General features: G+C 44.6%; 1 protein-coding gene across 1 annotated transcript in view; it reads right to left on the bottom strand.

Moving 5' to 3' along the window:
- The window catches only part of LOC118389144 (complement C3-like), a 56,948-nt gene extending 51,073 nt beyond the window's left edge, over positions 1–5,875 (bottom strand). Inside the window, 1 exon segment of the mRNA XM_035778935.2 lies at positions 5,715–5,875. Within this exon segment, the coding sequence (XP_035634828.2) occupies positions 5,715–5,788 (74 nt within the window). The 5' untranslated portion in view covers positions 5,789–5,875.
- Positions 5,876–19,379: the final 13,504 nt, after the last annotated feature.

The following is a 19,379-nucleotide window of genomic DNA, read 5'->3' as shown; positions in this document are numbered from 1 at the left end:
TGCCTAGCCCTAACAGGATTTATTAAAAACAACTGTTGAAAACCTTTTGCTCCTAAATGTAATTTTATTGACTGCTGGGATTTAAAATCTTGCATTATTCAAATAATATTCAGTGCAATTGTACATAATTGTCACGCCCTGACCTTAATATCTTTTGTTTTCTTTATTATTTTTGGTTAGGTCAGGGTGTGACATGGGTGATGTATGTGTTTTTGTTCCTGTCTAGGGGTTTTGTATGTCTATGGGTGTTAACTAATCTAGGTGTTATGTATGTCTATGGTTGCCTAGATTGGTTCTCAATTAGAGGCAGCTGTTTATCGTTGTCTCTGATTGGGAACCATATTTAGGCAGCCATATTCCTTGGGTATTTTGTGTGTTATTGTCTATGTATTAGTTGCTTGTGTCTGCACTTATACACTGCTCAAAAAAATAAAGGGAACACTTAAACAACACAATGTACTCCAAGTCAATCACACTTCTGTGAAATCAAACTGTCCACTTAAGAAGCAACACTGATTGACAATACATTTCACATGCTGTTGTGCAAATGGAATAGACAACAGGTGGAAATTAGCAAGACACCCCCAATAAAGGAGTGGTTCTGCAGGGGGTGACCACTTCTCAGTTCCAATGCTTCTTGGCTGATGTTTTGGGAACTTTTGAATGCTGGCGGTGCTTTCACTCTAGTGGTAGCATGAGATGGAGTCTACAGCCCACACAAGTGGCTCAGGTAGTGCAGCAAATCCAGGATGACACAAGTGGCAAGAAGGTTTGCTGTGTCTTTCAGCGTAGTGTCCAGAGCATGGAGGCGCTACCAGGAGACAGGCCAGTACATCAGGAGACATGGAGGAGGCCGTAGGAGGGAACAACCCAGCAGCAGGACCGCTACCTCCGCCTTTGTGCAAGGAGGAGCAGGAGGAGCACTGCCAGAGCCCTGCAAAATGACCTCCAGCAGGCCACAAATGTGCATGTGTCTGCTCAAACGGTCAGAAACAGACTCCATGAGGGTGGTATGAGGGCCCGACATCCACAGGTGGGGGTTGTGCTTACAGCCCAACACCGTGCAGGATGTTTGGCATTTGCCAGAGAACACCAAGATTGGCAAATTCGCCACTGGCGCCCTGTGCTCTTCACAGATGAAAGCAGGTTCACACTGAGCACATGTGACAGACGTGACAGAGTCTGGAGACGCCGAGGAGAACGTTCTGCTGCCTGCAACATCCTCCAGCATGACCGGTTTGGCGGTGGGTCAGTCATGGTGTGGGGTGGCATTTCTTTGGGGGGCCGCACAGCCCTCCATGTGCTCGCCAGAGGTAGCCTGACTGCCATTAGGTACCGAGATGAGATCCTCAGATCCCTTGAGAGACCATATGCTGGTGCGGTTGGCCCTGGGTGCCTCCTAATGCAAGACAATGCTAGACATCATGTGGCTGGAGTGTGTCAGCAGTTCCTGCAAGAGGAAGGCATTGATGCTATGGACTGGCCCGCCTGTTCCCCAGACCTGAATCCAATTGAGCACATCTGGGACATTATGTCTCGCTCAATCCGCCACGTTGCACCACAGACTGTCCAGGAGTTGGCGGATGCTTTAGTCCAGGTCTGGGAGGAGATCCCTCAGGAGACCATCTGCCACCTCATCAGGAGCATGCCCAGGCGTTGTAGGGAGGTCATACAGGCACGTGGAGGCCACAAACACTACTGAGCCTCATTTTGACTTGTTTTAAGGACATTACCTTCGGTCCTTCTGTAGCTCAGTTGGTAGAGCATGGCGCTTGTAACGCCAGGGTAGTGGGTTCGATTCCCGGGACCACCCATACGTAGAATGTATGCACACATGACTGTAAGTCGCTTTGGATAAAAGCGTCTGCTAAATGGCATATATATATATATACATATATATATTACCTCAAAGTTGAATCAGCCTGTAGTGTGGTTTTCCACTTTAATTTTGAGTGTGACTCCAAATCCAGACCTCCATGGGTTGATACATCTGAATTCCATTGATAATTTGTGTGTGGTTTTGTTGTCGGCACATTCAACTATGTGGCCCGTTCCTGTTGGTTCATGCTCTACAACATCCGCAGAGTACGACCCTGCCTCACACAGGAAGCGGCGCAGGTCCTAATCCAGGCACTTTTCATCTCCCGTCTGGATTACTGCAACTCGCTGTTGGCTGGGCTCCCTGCCTGTGCCATTAAACCCCTACAACTCATCCAGAACGCCGCAGCCCGTCTGGTGTTCAACCTTCCCAAGTTCTCTCACGTCACCCCGCTCCTCCGCTCTCTCCACTGGCTTCCAGTTGAAGCTCGCATCCGCTACAAGACCATGGTGCTTGCCTACGGAGCTGTGAGGGGAACGGCACCTCAGTACCTCCAGGCTCTGATCAGGCCCTACACCCAAACAAGGGCACTGCGTTCATCCACCTCTGGCCTGCTCGCCTCCCTACCACTGAGGAAGTACAGATCCCGCTCAGCCCAGTCAAAACTGTTCGCTGCTCTGGCCCCCAATGGTGGAACAAACTCCCTCACGACGCCAGGACAGCGGAGTCAATCACCACCTTCCGGAGACACCTGAAACCCCACCTCTTTAAGGAATATCTAGGATAGGATAAGTAATCCTTCTCACCCCCCTTTAAGATTTAGATGCACTATTGTAAAGTGACTGTTCTACTGGATGTCATAAGGTGAATGCACCAATTTGTAAGTCGCTCTGGATAAGAGCGTCTGCTAAATGACTTAAATGTAATGTAAATGTCTATGTAAAGAAATAAAGTATTTAATAAGAATATTTCATTCGTTCAGATCTAGGATGTGTTATTTTAGTGTTCCCTTTATTTTTTGAGCAGTGTATTATATAGCGTCACGTTCGGTTTATTGTTTTGTAAGTTTGTTTAGTGTTTCTCTGTCTTCATTAAAGAAGTATGTATTCATCTTACTCTGCGCCTTGGTCTCCTCCATACATCGAACGTGACAGAATAACCCACCATATATAAGGACCAAGCAGCGTGAAAAAGAGGAGTGGACATCGTGGACTTGGGAGAAAGAGGAGTGGAGGACATCCTGGACCTGGGAGGAGGTAATGGCAGGGGACAAGACCCTGCCATGGAAGCAGGTGGAGATAGCACAGGAGGAACGGCGACGATATATGAAGAGACGACTAGCACGGAAGCCCGAAAGCCCCAATATTTTTTTGGGGAAGGGGCACACGAGGAGATTGGTTGAGTCATGTAGGAGACCTGAGCCAACTCCTCGTGCTTACCGTAGGGAGCGTGTTACTGGTCAGGCACGTGTGTCTCCAGTGCGCATTTCTAGCCCGGTGCGCTCTATTCCAGCTCCTCGCATTGGCCGGGCTAGAATGGGCATCCAGCCAGGAAGGAGGGTGCCCGCTCAGCGCTCCTGGTCTCCAGTATACCTCCATGGACCAGGATATCCTGCGCCGGCTCTGCGTACTGTGAGTCTGCACAGCTCTGAGCGTCCTGTGCCAGTGCCCTGCATTTGCAGGGCAAGTATAACCATCCAGCCAGGACGGGTTGTGTCAGCTCTACACTCCAGACCTCCAGTGCGCCTCCACAGCCCAGTATGTCCTGTGCCTGCTCCCCGCACTCGCCCTGAGGTGCTTGTCCCCAGCCCAGTAACACCAGTGCCAATACCACACACCAGGCTTCCTGTGCGTCTCCAGAGCCCTGTACGCCCTGTTCCTCCTCCCTGCACTCGCCCCGAGGTGCGTGTCCTCAGCCCGGTACCACCAATGTCGGTACCATGCACCAGGCCTCCAGTGCGTCTCCAGGGTCGAGTACTCCCTGCTCCTCGCACTCGCCCTGAGGTGCGTGTCCCCAGCCTGGTACCACCAGTGCGGGCACCATGCACCAGGCCTATAGTGCGCCTCGGCAGTCCAGAGCGTCCGGCGACAGTACCCAGTCCAGAGCATCCGGCGACAGCACCCACCTTTATCGTTGTCTCTGATTGGGAACCATATTTAGGCACTTGTGTATTTCGTGGGTTATTGCCTATGTGTCTGCACTTATATTATATAGCATCACGTTCGGTGTATTGTTTTGTAAGTTTGTCTTGTGTTTCTTCGTTTTCATTAAAGAAGTATGTATTTATCTTACGCTGGGCCTTGGTCTACTCCATACATCGAACGTGACAATAATGGATTGTATGGAAAAAAAAACAACAAAGAAAGAACAAAGTAAATTCATGTGCAGGTGAATTAAAAAGTCACTTTACAATAAAACTCCTCATACTGTGGATATTAATAGTGACATGTGCAACACCCCCCCCCCCACCCCACCACATATTTTATGTAAATAATTAAAACTAGACATAGCTTTTAATTATTACTTACTAAATCATTTTCAAATGAAACGTATTACATGGAGTTTAAATGTAAACTGTACCCATTTATTTCCCTTTATAGTTTATTCGCCTAAGCATGACCTTCAATTTTTTTTCAAAGGTAGCTTTTTTGTTGTCAACATTAGACATTGTTCTTAGGAGGGGCTAGTTACCCCCTAGTATTCTAAATGTCAATTGTCTTTTCATAGCGGAGCATTCAGAGGTGGAGACAGCAGAGGTCGAGACGGTGGCTAAAAGTAAGCTGATGTTTGTTGAGGTTGTTTAAAGAGAACCAAACCACAGATTACAAATGGTAAACAATAAATTGTATGGCGCTAGCCACGTATCATCCACAGTGTAAAAATCATCGTCTAAAAAAATAAATCACGACAGTTGCGATGGAAACTATACATTTCGGTACAATTTTATAAATGCAGACAGATAATTTGTTTGTTTGACATGTCATCTTTTTGTGTCTGTAAAATTAATTGCTGTGGAAAGTCCTTTATGCACAAATATTGATATAATAACCATCATATCGAGCTACATTTGTGAGTCACGCGGTGATATGGTGTGTGGTCCTCCCCCTACGATCTGGTAAACCATTCGGTTTATTAGGCTACAGATTAAATTATGAATATATGATAAACCTCACAGGGTGAGGTTATCGTTGCATTTTCCTGACCGTAACTAAAAGTGCACAGTGATCTTGATGCTTCTTTCCAATAAATATTGAGGGTCTTATTCTGGTGATATGATGATCGATGCTTGACTGCCGTTTGACAAATACAAATATTCTCTCTCGCTCTTATACATAATAATCGCATCAACTAGACTAGCCTACCCGCACTGTATCTGCGAGCGGTTGGCGAGAGCGCATTTGCCAAGACCAGGGTAGGCACATTTGCTATTTAACGCAAATTGAAAATGCGATAGAAACACATTGAACCTCTGTGTGTAATGCACTAAGTCACTGTATCTGCGAGCGGTTGGCGAGAGCGCATTTGCCAAGACCAGGGTAGGCACATTTGCTATTTAACGCAAATTGAAAATGCGATAGAAACACATTGAACCTCTGTGTGTAATGCACTAAGTCATTATTGTTGTTATTATTATCGTAATTGTAATGCACTACGTCATTACACGCAGATATTTATCCACAACTAGTCAATTTTATCCGCAACAAATCCGCAATGTCGCCAATTGGATGGAAACCTAGCTATTACTACTACCATTTTTAGAAGTACTACTTATCAATGTTTCTATGATACGTTTACCATGACAATTCTTGGAATGATGGCTGATGTATTGCCTTTACAATTGTGGGACCAAATGTTGTACCACGTTATTAAACTATCTTATTTATGATGTACTCACAGCACTTCACCATTGGAGAGCATAGGGAGAGATAGAGCCACAGCGGCCAGCAACACCAGTTCGACCCGCTTCATTGTGAGTCTGATTCAAATCCAAATTAAATTGCTTCACCCAGGCTCAAGCTTTTATCGTTGCATTTTCCTGACCGTAACTGTTCTTGACCCTCCACATTGGGACGGGTGCCAGACAACACGCTCACCCTCCCTCCCTCTATTTGTTCTTAGCAGAATTGGGAATTCCCAGGACAGCGAGATTACAAGACTCCCCTTAAATCCTACTTCTGCCACCTAATTAATGAGACTCCTCTTAACTGTGTGTAATTCTATATTTATTGCTGTTAAGTCTATACCTATGCATGTCAGTGCTTAAGATGGCATGTGGGTATCGTAAAAAAACGAGAACTTGGGAAACCTGTGGCTAGATAAATTAAATGAATGTGTGAAGGAGTTCAACTGAGAAACTCTAATGAAAAACAATAGGCTAAGTATGTTTCTGATAGATGTAACATTTCTGTTTCTACTTAACTTTGACCAAATAGATGTTTGAGCCATTATTCTTGCCCACCAATAACTGTTTTTTATGATTTAGCTGATGTGTGTGTGGGTTACTGATTGATAACTTCAACAACATTTCCTGGCAGTTTTTATCTCTCTCTGCAAACAGTGTTTGTTAAGTAATGGGCAAGTGGCAATGCCCCCAATCTTTTTCAGATAACTCTACCCAATACAATCTATCGGCATATCTATTTGTTGCCATTGAAATGTTAGCTGTTAAGATTAGATCAAACAATAATATTAAGGGATTAGAAATCCGTGGTTTAAAAACTAAGGTGTCAATCAATGTAAGCTGATGATTCATGTTTCCTTTTAAAATTACAATTAGAATCTCTCCACGGCCTCATAGAGGATCTAGATACTTTTGCTATTCTCTCTGGATTAAAACCAAATTATGATAAGTGTAAGTAATATTACGTATTGGATCACGAAAAAAATGCAAATTTACATTACCATGTAGTTTACAAATTAAATGGTCTGATGGAGAAGTGGACATACTCAGTATACAAATCCCAAAAGGAAGAAATTCTCACTCCAATACATTTTTATAGAAAGTTAGCAAAAATAGATAAGATCTTGCTGCCATGAAAAGGAAAATACCTTTCTATTTGTGGAAAAATCACCCTGATTAACTCTTTAGTCATATCACAGTTGAGCTATTTGCTTATGGTTTTGCCTACACCTAGTGACCTGCTTTTTAAATTATATGAACATAAAATATTCAATTTGATTTGGAACGGCAAGCCAGATAAAATTATAAGGGCCTATTTATATAACGAATATGCAGAAATTATTATTATTATTAAATATTAAAGCATTAGACTACTCACTAAAGGCATCAGTCATAATCCAAGATGGCGTAGCAGTCGGACGTCTTGTCGTGTCGTGTATATATTGTTTTTTTTAAAACATATTTTTCTTCGCATATCTTTTAAAACATTTTGCCAAACCTCAACTTCGAAATACTCTCATGCAACCCGCCTCGCCCAATGTAGCGTGGATCTGCTTTTTTTTCTAAAGTACTTATATTTACTTCGGATCCGGAACCCCTCAACTGAAGCTAGCCAGCTAACTACCAGCAAACCATTACTAGCGGTCATCAGCTAACTGGTCATCAGCTAACCTTTAGCTCGGAAAGCTCTCGCCAGTTCGAACAACGCGAGTCTAACCAGAGCATAACGGACCTATTATTTTATTTATTTTTTATCCCCGGATTCCTACCGCAAACAGAACATTTTCAGCTGGATCTTCACAACTAGCTAACTAGCTAACCGCAACCCCGGATGATTACTCCTGGCTAGCGTTTCCATCCACTTAGCTTGAAGCTAGCCCGGCCAGAGCTCCTGTGCTACCACCGAAGCATACTCCTGGGCTACAATATCCGGACCCACGACCGGTCTATCGATGTCACCGCATGAAGAGGCATAAACAGACTCACCCCATCGCGACGTCTCCCAAAGACTAACTTTCTAGCCCTTGCTATCTGCTTGCTTGCTAATTCGGCCTGCTATAACTGCTAGCTTGTTTAGCCCTGGTCCGCTAACTGCTACCGTGCTCAGCCACGGCCTACTAACTGTTAGCTTGTTAGCACAGGCCTGCTAACTGTCTGAATCGCCACGTCCCCAGCCAGCCCAACCACTCACTGGACCCATATTTACTTTCAATCTCTTTTCGATTTTTAATCCGATTATACCTTCCGGTAACCTGCCTCATCCAATGTGATACGGAATCGCTATTATTTTTAATTTTTAGAACACATTCAAGAACCTCCAGAAGCTAACCAGCTAACTAGCTACAAGCTATTTAGTCATTGTCAGCCACTGCTAGCGGCTTTACCTTCTGCACAGCCAGACAGTTTTTTTTTTACCTGGATAATACTCGCCAGTCCCATCCACCGCTGCCCCCTGGACACTGATTTATTGTCTACATAGCTGATGCATGCTGGACTGTCCATTAATCACGGTACTCCATTCTGCTTGTTTATGTTTTATCTGTCGGCCCCATGTTCTGAAAGAGCTGCAAAACCCGGACCCGTATAAATCAGCTGGGCTTGACAATCTGGACCCTCTATTTCTGAAACTATCCGCCGCCATTGTCGCAACCCCTATTACCAGCCTGTTCAACCTCTCTTTCATATCGTCTGAGATCCCCAAGGATTGGAAAGCTGCCGCAGTCATCCCCCTCTTCAAAGGGGGAGACACCCTGGACCCAAACTGTTACAGACCTATATCCATTCTGCCCTGCCTATCTAAGGTCTTCGAAAGCCAAGTCAACAAACAGGTCACTGACCATCTCAAATCCCACCGTACCTTCTCCGCTATGCAATCTGGTTTCCGAGCCGGTCACGGGTGCACCTCAGCCACACTCAAGGTACTAAATGATATCATAACCACCATCGATAAAAGACAGTACTGTGCAGCCGTCTTCATCGACCTTGCCAAGGCTTTCGACTCTGTCAATCACCATATTCTTATCGGCAGACTCAGTAGCCTCGGTTTTTCGGATGACTGCCTTGCCTGGTTCACCAATTACTTTGCAGACAGAGTTCAGTGTGTCAAATCGGAGGGCATGCTGTCCGGTCCTCTGGCAGTCTCTATGGGGGTGCCACAGGGTTCAATTCTCGGGCCGACTCTTTTCTCTGTATATATCAATGATGTTGCTCTTGCTGCGGGCGATTCCCTGATCCACCTCTACGCAGACGACACCATTCTATACACTTTCGGCCCGTCGTTGGACACTGTGCTATCTAACCTCCAAACGAGCTTCAATGCCATACAACACTCCTTCCGTGGCCTCCAACTGCTCTTAAACGCTAGTAAAACCAAATGCATGCTTTTCAACCGATCGCTGCCTGCACCCGCATGCCCGACTAGCATCACCACACTGGATGGTTCCGACCTTGAATATGTGGACACCTATAAGTACCTAGGTGTCTGGCTAGACTGCAAACTCTCCTTCCAGACTCATATCAAACATCTCCAATCGAAAAAATCAAATCAAGAGTCGGCTTTCTACAAAATTGCTTCCAACACTCTACTCAGCAAACTGGATGCAGTTTATCACAGTGCCATCCGTTTTGTCACTAAAGCACCTTATACTACCCACCACTGCGACTTGTATGCTCTAGTCGGCTGGCCCTCGCTACATATTCATCGCCAGACCCACTGGCTCCAGGTCATCTACAAGGCCATGCTAGGTAAAGCTCCGCCTTATCTCAGTTCACTGGTCACGATGGCAACACCCATCCGTAGCACGCGCTCCAGCAGGTGTATCTCACTGATCATCCCTAAAGCCAACACCTCATTCGGCCGCCTTTCGTTCCAGTACTCTGCAGCCTGTGACTGGAACGAATTGCAAAAATCGCTGAAGTTGGAGACTTTTATCTCCCTCACCAACTTCAAACATCAGCTATCTGAGCAGCTAACCGATCGCTGCAGCTGTACATAATCTATTGGTAAATAGCCCACCCATTTTCACCTACCTCATCCCCACAGTTTTTATTTATTTACTTCTCTGCTCTTTTGCACACCAATATCTCTACATGTACATGATCATCTGATCATTTATCACTCCAGTGTTAATCTGCAATATTGTAATTATTCGCCTACCTCCTCGTGCCCTTTGCACACATTGTATATAGACTCCCCCCTTTTTTTCTACTGTGTTATTGACTTGTTAATTGTTTACTCCATGTGTAACTCTGTCTCGTCTGTTCACACTGCTATGCTTTATCTTGGCTAGGTCGCAGTTGCAAATGAGAACTTGTTCTCAACTAGCCTACCTGGTTAAATAAAGGTGAAATAAAAAAATAAAATAAAAAAACCTGAGCTAAATTTCAAGTCTCATAGCAAAGGGTCTGAATACTTATGTAAATAAGGTAGCTCTGTTTTTTATATTTATTACATTTTCAAATGTTTCTAAAAACCTGTATTTTCTTTTTTCCATTATGAGGTATTGTGTGTAGATTGATGAGGAAACAATCAAATCAATTTTAGAATAAGGTTGTAACATAATAAAATGTGGAAACGGGGAAGGGTTCTGAATACTTTCCTAATGCACTGTAAGTTTTTGATAGCTACAAAATGTCTGTTTGTAATATAACCTCTTAGATCAACTTAGACCAAACAGAAGATTGAGTCCTTTCTACCCACCAATACCTGGTGAATGTTTGGCGATTTAGCTGGTTTGTAAGCATGTGTGTGTGTTATGTTATAAATACGGATCGATCATTTAAACCAGAATTCCCAGCAGCTCTTATCTCTCTGCAAACATCAGTGTTTGTTTAGGTCATTTTGCTTACCCAGCACACTGGAGTCAACGAAATCAAACACACCTTTCGTAATCAACAGAAAATAAATATGTATTTGACACAGGTCTGCAGTAAACAGGTTAAGCAGAATTGGGATGTATTGCCAGGAAGGAAGGGACAGTGTTGGAGAAGCTTACATTTTGGAGTGTTTAACCAGGGGACCAAACCAATTAACTTGTTTCTTCAATATACATTTTTAACAGAGTTGTGTGAATGCCAATGAACATCGGCAAAATGGTTGCATCATTAAACCAGCCTGATCTCACATGATCTGTTACAAAACATGAGAGCAGCAGTCAGTCTGGTTTCACAAGGCTACAAAATTCAGGGCTGTGAACTTATGTAGAAAGCTTGAGTGAGATTTGCTATGTGAATTTCATTGCCCCCTTGCACAACCCTCTCCCAGGAACATTTTTAAAGCAAATTTCCTGTAATTCTGCGTATTAGGCCTATGACAATTAAATAAAAAAAATACAGGTCAGGTGTATTCAGGATCACTTGAACATTAAATTAACACATTTTACAACTTTGTTACTTTGAGTTTTTGGGGGATGAAATTTGAAGTATGCTGATCTTTTTTTTAAACATATTTTTTTTTAGGTGGTTTGACACTTCATTCAGACAGTAATGAAAAGAGTCAGGGAGAACGGCAAATGGGAGAAACAGTGACAAGGTTGGAAGCAGAGATTGATCCCTGTTCTCAGGTGGAACGTTATATGTGACACGTGCCAGATACAATATGGCTCTGCACAGAAAATACTAATATTATTGGTTGATGGCAGTTGAGTGACCACATTTAAAATACTCAAATGCGGGACAACAGGATGATTTTGCGGGACCCACATCCACAACAATCCCCCTCCCGTTCATGGTGTAGTGCAATTTTTTTAGGTGCCGGAAATCAATACTAATGTAAACTACATCATCATTTCTCAATGTACCAACAGATCTAGCCTATTGAATATCATTATGGAATATCCACCTGACAGGTGTGGCATATCAAGAAGCTGATTAAACAGCATGATCATTACACAGGTGCAACTTGTGCTAGGGACAATAAAGGCACTCTAAAATGTGCAGTTTTGTCACATCACAATGCTACAGATTTCTCAAGTTTATTTGGATTGTGCAATTGGGCATGCTGACTGCAGGAATCTCCACCAGAGCTTTTGCCAGAGAAATGAATGTTAATTTCTCTACCATAAGCTGCGGGATTGTCTAAGACCAGCCACCTGTACAGCAGATGAAACTGTGGGTTTGCACAACTGAAGAATTTCTGCACAAACTGTCAGAAACCGTCTCAGGGAAGTTCATCTGCGTGCTCGTCGTCCTCACCAGGGTCTTGACCTGACTGCAGTTTGGTGCCGTAACTAACTTCAGGGCAGCCTCCCGAGTGACGCATTGGTCTAAGGCACTGCATCGCAGTGCTAGCTGTGCCACTAGAGATTCTTGGTTTGAGTCCAGACTCTGTCACAGCCGGCCGCGACCGGAAGACCTATGGGATGGTGCACATTTATCCCAGTGTCGTCTGGGTTAGGGGAAGGTTTGGCCGGGAGGGACGTACTTGTCCCATCACGCACTAGCGATTCCTGTGGTGGGCTGGGCTCAGTGTACACTGACAAGGTCGCCAGGTGTACAGTGTTTCCTCCAACACATTGGTGAGGCTGGCTTCCGGGTTAAGTGGGCATTGTGTCAAGAAGCAGTGCGGCTTGTTTAGGTTGTGTTTCAGAGGACGCATGGCTCTCGACCTTCGCCTCTCCCGAGTCCGTACGGGAGTCGCAGTGATGAGACAAGACTGTAATTACCAATTGGATACCACAAAATTGGGGAGAAAAAGAGGGTAAAAAATATATACAGTTTACATACACCTTAGCCAAATCGGAAGTTTACATACACCTTAGATAAATACATTTAAACTCAGTATTTCACAATGCCTGACATGTCTTAGGTCAGTTTGGATCACCACTTTATTTTAAGAATGTGAAATGTCAGAATAATAGTAGAGAGAATTATTTATTTAATGATTTATTTCACATTCCCAGTGGGTCAGAAGTTTACATGCACTCAATTAGTATTTGGTAGCATTGCCTTTAAATTGTTTAACTTGGGACAAAGGATTTGGGTAGCCTTCCACAAGCTTCCCACAATAAGTTGGGTGAATTTTGGCCCATTCCTGTAACGGGATTCTTCCGTTGAAGGAGAGGAGGACCAAAATGCAGCTCGGTAATTGTCCATGGTTTTTAATGAGAAAAACTGAACATGAACACATAACCAAAATAACAAAGTGAAAACCGTTAAACAGTCCCGTGTGGCACAAACACTGACACAGGAAACAACCACCCACAAAACCCAACACAAAACAGGCTACCTAAATATGGTTCCCAATCAGAGACAATGACTAACACCTGCCTCTGATTGAGAACCATATCAGGCCAAACATAGAAATAGACAAACCAGACACACAACATAGAATGCCCACCCAGCTCACATCCTGACCAACACTAAAACAAGGAAAACACAAAAGAACTATGGTCAGAACGTGACAATTCCTCCTGACAGAGCTGCAGTAACTGAGTCAGGTTTGTAGGCCTCCTTGCTCGCACACACTTTTTTTATTGGATTGAGGTCAGGGCATTGTGATGGTCACTCTAATGCCTTGACTTTGTTGTCTTTAAGCCATTTTGCCACAACTTTGGAAGTATGCTTGGGGTCATTGTCCATTTGGAAGACTTCCTGACTGATGTCTTGAGATGTTGCTTCAATATAGCCACAATGTTCCTGTCTCATGATGCCGTCTATTTTGTGAAGTGCACCAGACCCTCCTGCAGCAAAGCACCCTCACAATATGATGCTGCCACCCCTGTGCTTCATGGCTGGGATGGTATTCTTCGGCTTGTAAGCCTCCCCCTTTTTCTTCCAAACATAACGATGGTTATATGGCCAAATAGTTCTATTTTTGTTTCATCAGACCAGAAGACATTTCTCCAAAAAGTACGATCTTTGTCCACATGTGCAGTTGAAAACCATAGACTGGCTTTTTTATTACGGTTTTGTAGCAGTGGCTTCTTCCTTGTTGAGCGGCCTTTCAGATTATGACGATATAGGACTCGTTTTACTGTGGAAATAGATACTTTTGTACCTTTTTCCTCCAGCAACTTCACACGGTCTTTGGTGTTGTTCTGGGATTGATTTGCACTTTTCACATCTCTAGGAGACAGAACATGTCTCATTCCTGAACGGTATGATGGCTGCGTGGTCCCATGGTGTTTATACTTGCGTACTATTGTTTGTACAGATGAACGTGGTACCATCAGGCGTTTGGAAATTGCTCCCAAGGATTACATTTTTTTCTGAAGTCTTCGCTGATTTCTTTTGATTTTCCCATGATGTCAAACAAAGAGGCACTGACTTTGAAGGTAGGCCTTGAAATACATCCACAGGTACACCTCCAATTGACTCAAATTATGTCAATTGGCCTATCAGAAGCTTCTAAAGCCATGAATTTTCCAAGTTGTTTGAAGGCAGAGTCAACTTAGTGTATGTACATTTCTGACCCACTGGAATTGTGATACAGTGAATTATAAGTGAAATAATCCTTCTGTAAACAATTGTTGGAAAAATAACTTGTGTCATGCACAAAGTAGATGTCCTAACCGACTTGCCAAAACTATAGTTTGTTAACAAGAAGTTTGTGGAGTGGTTGAAAACAAGTTTTAATTACTCCAACCTAAGTTTATGTAATCTTCCGACTTCAACTGTATACATATAATAATAATAATAATAATAATAATAATAATAATAATGATAATAATAATTTCTTCAGGGGGTAAATGCTCACCTTAGATTGCCACTGGCACGCTGAAGAAGTGTGCTCTTCACGGATGAATCCCAGTTTCAACTGTACCGGGCAGATGGCCGACAGCATGCATGGTGTTGTGTGTGCAAGCGGTTTGCTGATGTCAACATTGTGAACAGAGTGCCCCATGGTGGTTGTGAGGTTATGGTATGGGCAGGCATAAGCTACGGACGACAAACACAATTGCAATATATCGAAGGCAATGTGAATGCACAGAGATATCTTGACGAGATTCTGAGGCCCATTGTCGTGCTATCACCTCATGTTCTGCCCTAACCTCATGTTTCAGCATGATAATGCACGACCCCATGTTGCAAGGATCTGTACACAACTCTGGACTACTGGACATTTTTTATAAATGAACAAATTGTCCCCCAGTAGACTTTGATTACATTTCCAATATTCATTAAGAGTTACGTGAAGGCCAATTAGATGATGGTCCAATCTCATTTGGTCTCCTATCAATATATATATATCTTTTACCTTTGTTGCAAGAGTGAAAGAAACAAGAAAGTAGTCAAGACGACTAGCTTGATTAAGTCTCCTCCATGTATATCTCACCAGGTCAGGGTTTTTTAAATCTCCAAATATCCACTATTTCTAATGTGTATTTGCTACAAAGTATTAACTTAAGGGGGCTGAATAATTTTGCACGCCCAATTTGTCAGTTTTTGATTTGTTAAAAAAGTTTGAAATATCCAATGAATGTTGTTCCACTTCATGATTGTGTCCCACTTGTTGTTGATTCTTCACAAAAAAATACAGTTTTATATCTTTATGTTTGAAGCCTGAAATGTGGCAAAAGGTCGCAAATTTCAAGGGGGCCGAATACTTTCGCAAGGCACTGTATTTGTAATTTCCTTAAGGGTACGGTGATGATAGTTTGTAGAGTGATTTCCTTTGCGGTCCATTGAGTTACTTATAACACTGTGTTATAGTCTCCCACCATAATGATTTGATCGTTAGTTGCATGTAAGTTCAATAGGTTGGTGTAAATATTTTCGATCAAGTGTGGATTATCCTCGACCATATAGTTTGGACCATATAACATCCTTATCATTTATCACCCTCCAGGTCCCCTCGGAGAGTTCATCAATGAGCTTGATGCCTTGATAAGCTCCTTTCCTGAGGACGGCTCACCTCTCACAGTTCTGGGCGACTTTAACCTCCCCACGTCTACCTTTGACTCATTCCTCTCTGCCTCCTTCTTTCCACTCCTCTCCTCTTTTGACCTCACCCTCTCACCTTCCCCCCCTACTCACAAGGCAGGCAATACGCTCGACCTCATCTTTACTAGATGCTGTTCTTCCACTAACCTCATTGCAACTCCCCTCCAAGTCTCCGACCACTACCTTGTATCCTTTTCCCTCTCGCTCTCATCCAACACTTCCCACACTGCCCCTACTCGGATGGTATCGCGCCGTCCCAAACTTCGCTCTCTCTCCCCCGCTACTCTCTCCTCTTCCATCCTATCATCTCTTCCCTCTGCTCAAACCTTCTCCAACCTATCTCCTGATTCTGCCTCCTCAACCCTCCTCTCCTCCCTTTCTGCATCCTTTGACTCTCTATGTCCCCTATCCTCCAGGCCGGCTCGGTCCTCCCCTCCCGCTCCGTGGCTCGACGACTCATTGCGAGCTCACAGAGCAGGGCTCCGGGCAGCCGAGCGGAAATGGAGGAAAACTCGCCTCCCTGCGGACCTGGCATCCTTTCACTCCCTCCTCTCTACATTTTCCTCCTCTGTCTCTGCTGCTAAAGCCACTTTCTACCACTCTAAATTCCAAGCATCTGCCTCTAACCCTAGGAAGCTCTTTGCCACCTTCTCCTCCCTCCTGAATCCTCCTCCCCCCTCCTCCCTCTCTGCAGATGACTTCGTCAACCATTTTGAAAAGAAGGTCGACGACATCCGATCCTCGTTTGCTAAGTCAAACGACACCGCTGGTTCTGCTCACACTGCCCTACCCTGTGCTCTGACCTCTTTCTCCCCTCTCTCTCCAGATGAAATCTCGCGTCTTGTGACGGCCGGCCGCCCAACAACCTGCCCGCTTGACCCTATCCCCTCCTCTCTTCTCCAGACCATTTCCGGAGACCTTCTCCCTTACCTCACCTCGCTCATCAACTCATCCCTGACCGCTGGCTACGTCCCTTCCGTCTTCAAGAGAGTGAGAGTTGCACCCCTTCTGAAAAAACCTACACTCGATCCCTCCGATGTCATCAACTACAGACCAGTATCCCTTCTTTCTTTTCTCTCCAAAACTCTTGAACGTGCCGTCCTTGGCCAGCTCTCCCGCTATATCTCTCAGAATGACCTTCTTGATCCAAATCAGTCAGGTTTCAAGACTAGTCATTCAACTGAGACTGCTCTTCTCTGTATCACGGAGGCGCTCCGCACTGCTAAAGCTAACTCTCTCTCCTCTGCTCTCATCCTTCTAGACCTATCGGCTGCCTTCGATACTGTGAACCATCAGATCCTCCTCTCCACCCTCTCCGAGTTGGGCATCTCCGGCGCGGCCCACGCTTGGATTGCGTCCTACCTGACAGGTCGCTCCTACCAGGTGGCGTGGCGAGAATCTGTCTCCTCACCACGCGCTCTCACCACTGGTGTCCCCCAGGGCTCTGTTCTAGGCCCTCTCCTATTCTCGCTATACACCAAGTCACTTGGCTCTGTCATAACCTCACATGGTCTCTCCTATCATTGCTATGCAGACGACACACAATTAATCTTCTCCTTTCCCCCTTCTGATGACCAGGTGGCGAATCGCATCTCTGCATGTCTGGCAGACATATCAGTGTGGATGACGGATCACCACCTCAAGCTGAACCTCGGCAAGACGGAGCTGCTCTTCCTCCCGGGGAAGGACTGCCCGTTCCATGATCTCGCCATCACGGTTGACAACTCCATTGTGTCCTCCTCCCAGAGCGCTAAGAACCTTGGCGTGATCCTGGACAACACCCTGTCGTTCTCAACTAACATCAAGGCGGTGGCCCGTTCCTGTAGGTTCATGCTCTACAACATCCGCAGAGTACGACCCTGCCTCACACAGGAAGCGGCGCAGGTCCTAATCCAGGCACTTGTCATCTCCCGTCTGGATTACTGCAACTCGCTGTTGGCTGGGCTCCCTGCCTGTGCCATTAAACCCCTACAACTCATCCAGAACGCCGCAGCCCGTCTGGTGTTCAACCTTCCCAAGTTCTCTCACGTCACCCCGCTCCTCCGCTCTCTCCACTGGCTTCCAGTTGAAGCTCGCATCCGCTACAAGACCATGGTGCTTGCCTACGGAGCTGTGAGGGAACGGCACCTCAGTACCTCCAGGCTCTGTTCAGGCCCTACACCCAAACAAGGGCACTGCGTTCATCCACCTCTGGCCTGCTCGCCTCCCTACCACTGAGGAAGTACAGTTCCCGCTCAGCCCAGTCAAAACTGTTCGCTGCTCTGGCCCCCAATGGTGGAACAAACTCCCCCACGACGCCAGGACAGCGGAGTCAATCACCACCTTCCGGAGACACCTGAAACCCCACCTCTTTAAGGAATACCTAGGATAGGATAAAGTAATCCTTCTCACCCCCCGCTTAAAAGATTTAGATGCACTATTGTAAAGTGGCTGTTCCACTGGATGTCATAAGGTGAATGCACCAATTTGTAAGTCGCTCTGGATAATAGCATCTGCTAAATGACTTAAATGTAAATGTAAATGTAAATATAGATTAATGAGCCAAATCTGTTTTTCATCCACTTTCATACTCAAACCTTGCGGATCATTTGACTGTTTGCACTTTCAGAGCTACATTTTTTGTTCATTATTATTATCATTACACCGTTTGAGTTCCTTTGTCCATGACAGAAAATGATTCCACCGCCCCCATATTCTTTTTCCCACGGAACTTCATCTAAAAAATGTAGAGTGAGTTTCCTGTGAACGGTATAGGGGAGACCGGGATGGTTGTTACAATTTTCACCTTTTGGTCAGTTTCTCAATGATCGTTTATGGTAGTGTATTCCAAACGTGATACAAACAACCTGCATCTGTCCTTTACAAATTGGTGTGGTTTATTATACAGTGTATGTAAATCAAAGTGCAAATCATGGTGTTGTCTTAAATACAAGGAGTGAAGTGTTACGATTTACCCCATGATCTGGGTTAGTTATAACAGTGAATTGTATCAGAATGAAAAAGTGCATAACTCATGACATGCAACTAATTATTGAACTCCTTTATTGAGACCATGAGAGTAACATTGCCATATTTAACATTTTGTTGGGCAGAAATAATAATAAATATAAATAATAAAATGTTTATTTTACTCTCCATTATATGGTATTTCTCAACCAAACAACAACGATGCTAAACTAAACACCTGAACGTTTGTGGTGTGTGTGTGTCTCTGTGTGTGTGTGTGACTGAATGTTGGACATGTTCACTTAATCAGAGTCACAGTTGTGACACTGGTATGGTTGTCCTGGGGTACAGGCTTGTGGGTCCATAATTTGCATTCCCAGCGATTCACCCAGACCTCCTTGGACTTGGAATTGTTAAAGTGCTCCTTGCACACAATGCAGAAGTTTTCATCATTGGAGGAATCTGAACTTTCTATTTCAATGTGCTTTGTTTCGAAGACGCACTACTTCGTCCACTACCCTAGCCTGCTACTTGCCTATGGAACTTTGATCCACCAGTCCACCATGCGATTTGAAGCGTAACACCGATATTTCAACAGGCTCTCAGCAGTTGGGGGAAACTTTAAAAATAGAAAGAAGAAGACCCTTGCAAAAATACATCAGCACAGACAATGTTGGGAGCAAACCAACAACAACTGCCTTGGCAACACCACAACACACCGTGCGGACACAAGAGATGTCCCACTGCATGCACTTCTAAACTCTACCGTGGAGTATCAAGTGCCAGATTCCGAGAAGCCATCAGAGAAAAAAGTGTCACCAAGACAAAGTC

This window comes from Oncorhynchus keta, chromosome 10 (assembly GCF_023373465.1).
Source record: "Oncorhynchus keta strain PuntledgeMale-10-30-2019 chromosome 10, Oket_V2, whole genome shotgun sequence".
NCBI lineage: Eukaryota > Metazoa > Chordata > Actinopteri > Salmoniformes > Salmonidae > Oncorhynchus > Oncorhynchus keta.
The sequence above is the reverse complement of the archived record's forward strand: the minus strand, read 5'-3'. Positions and strand labels throughout refer to the sequence as shown.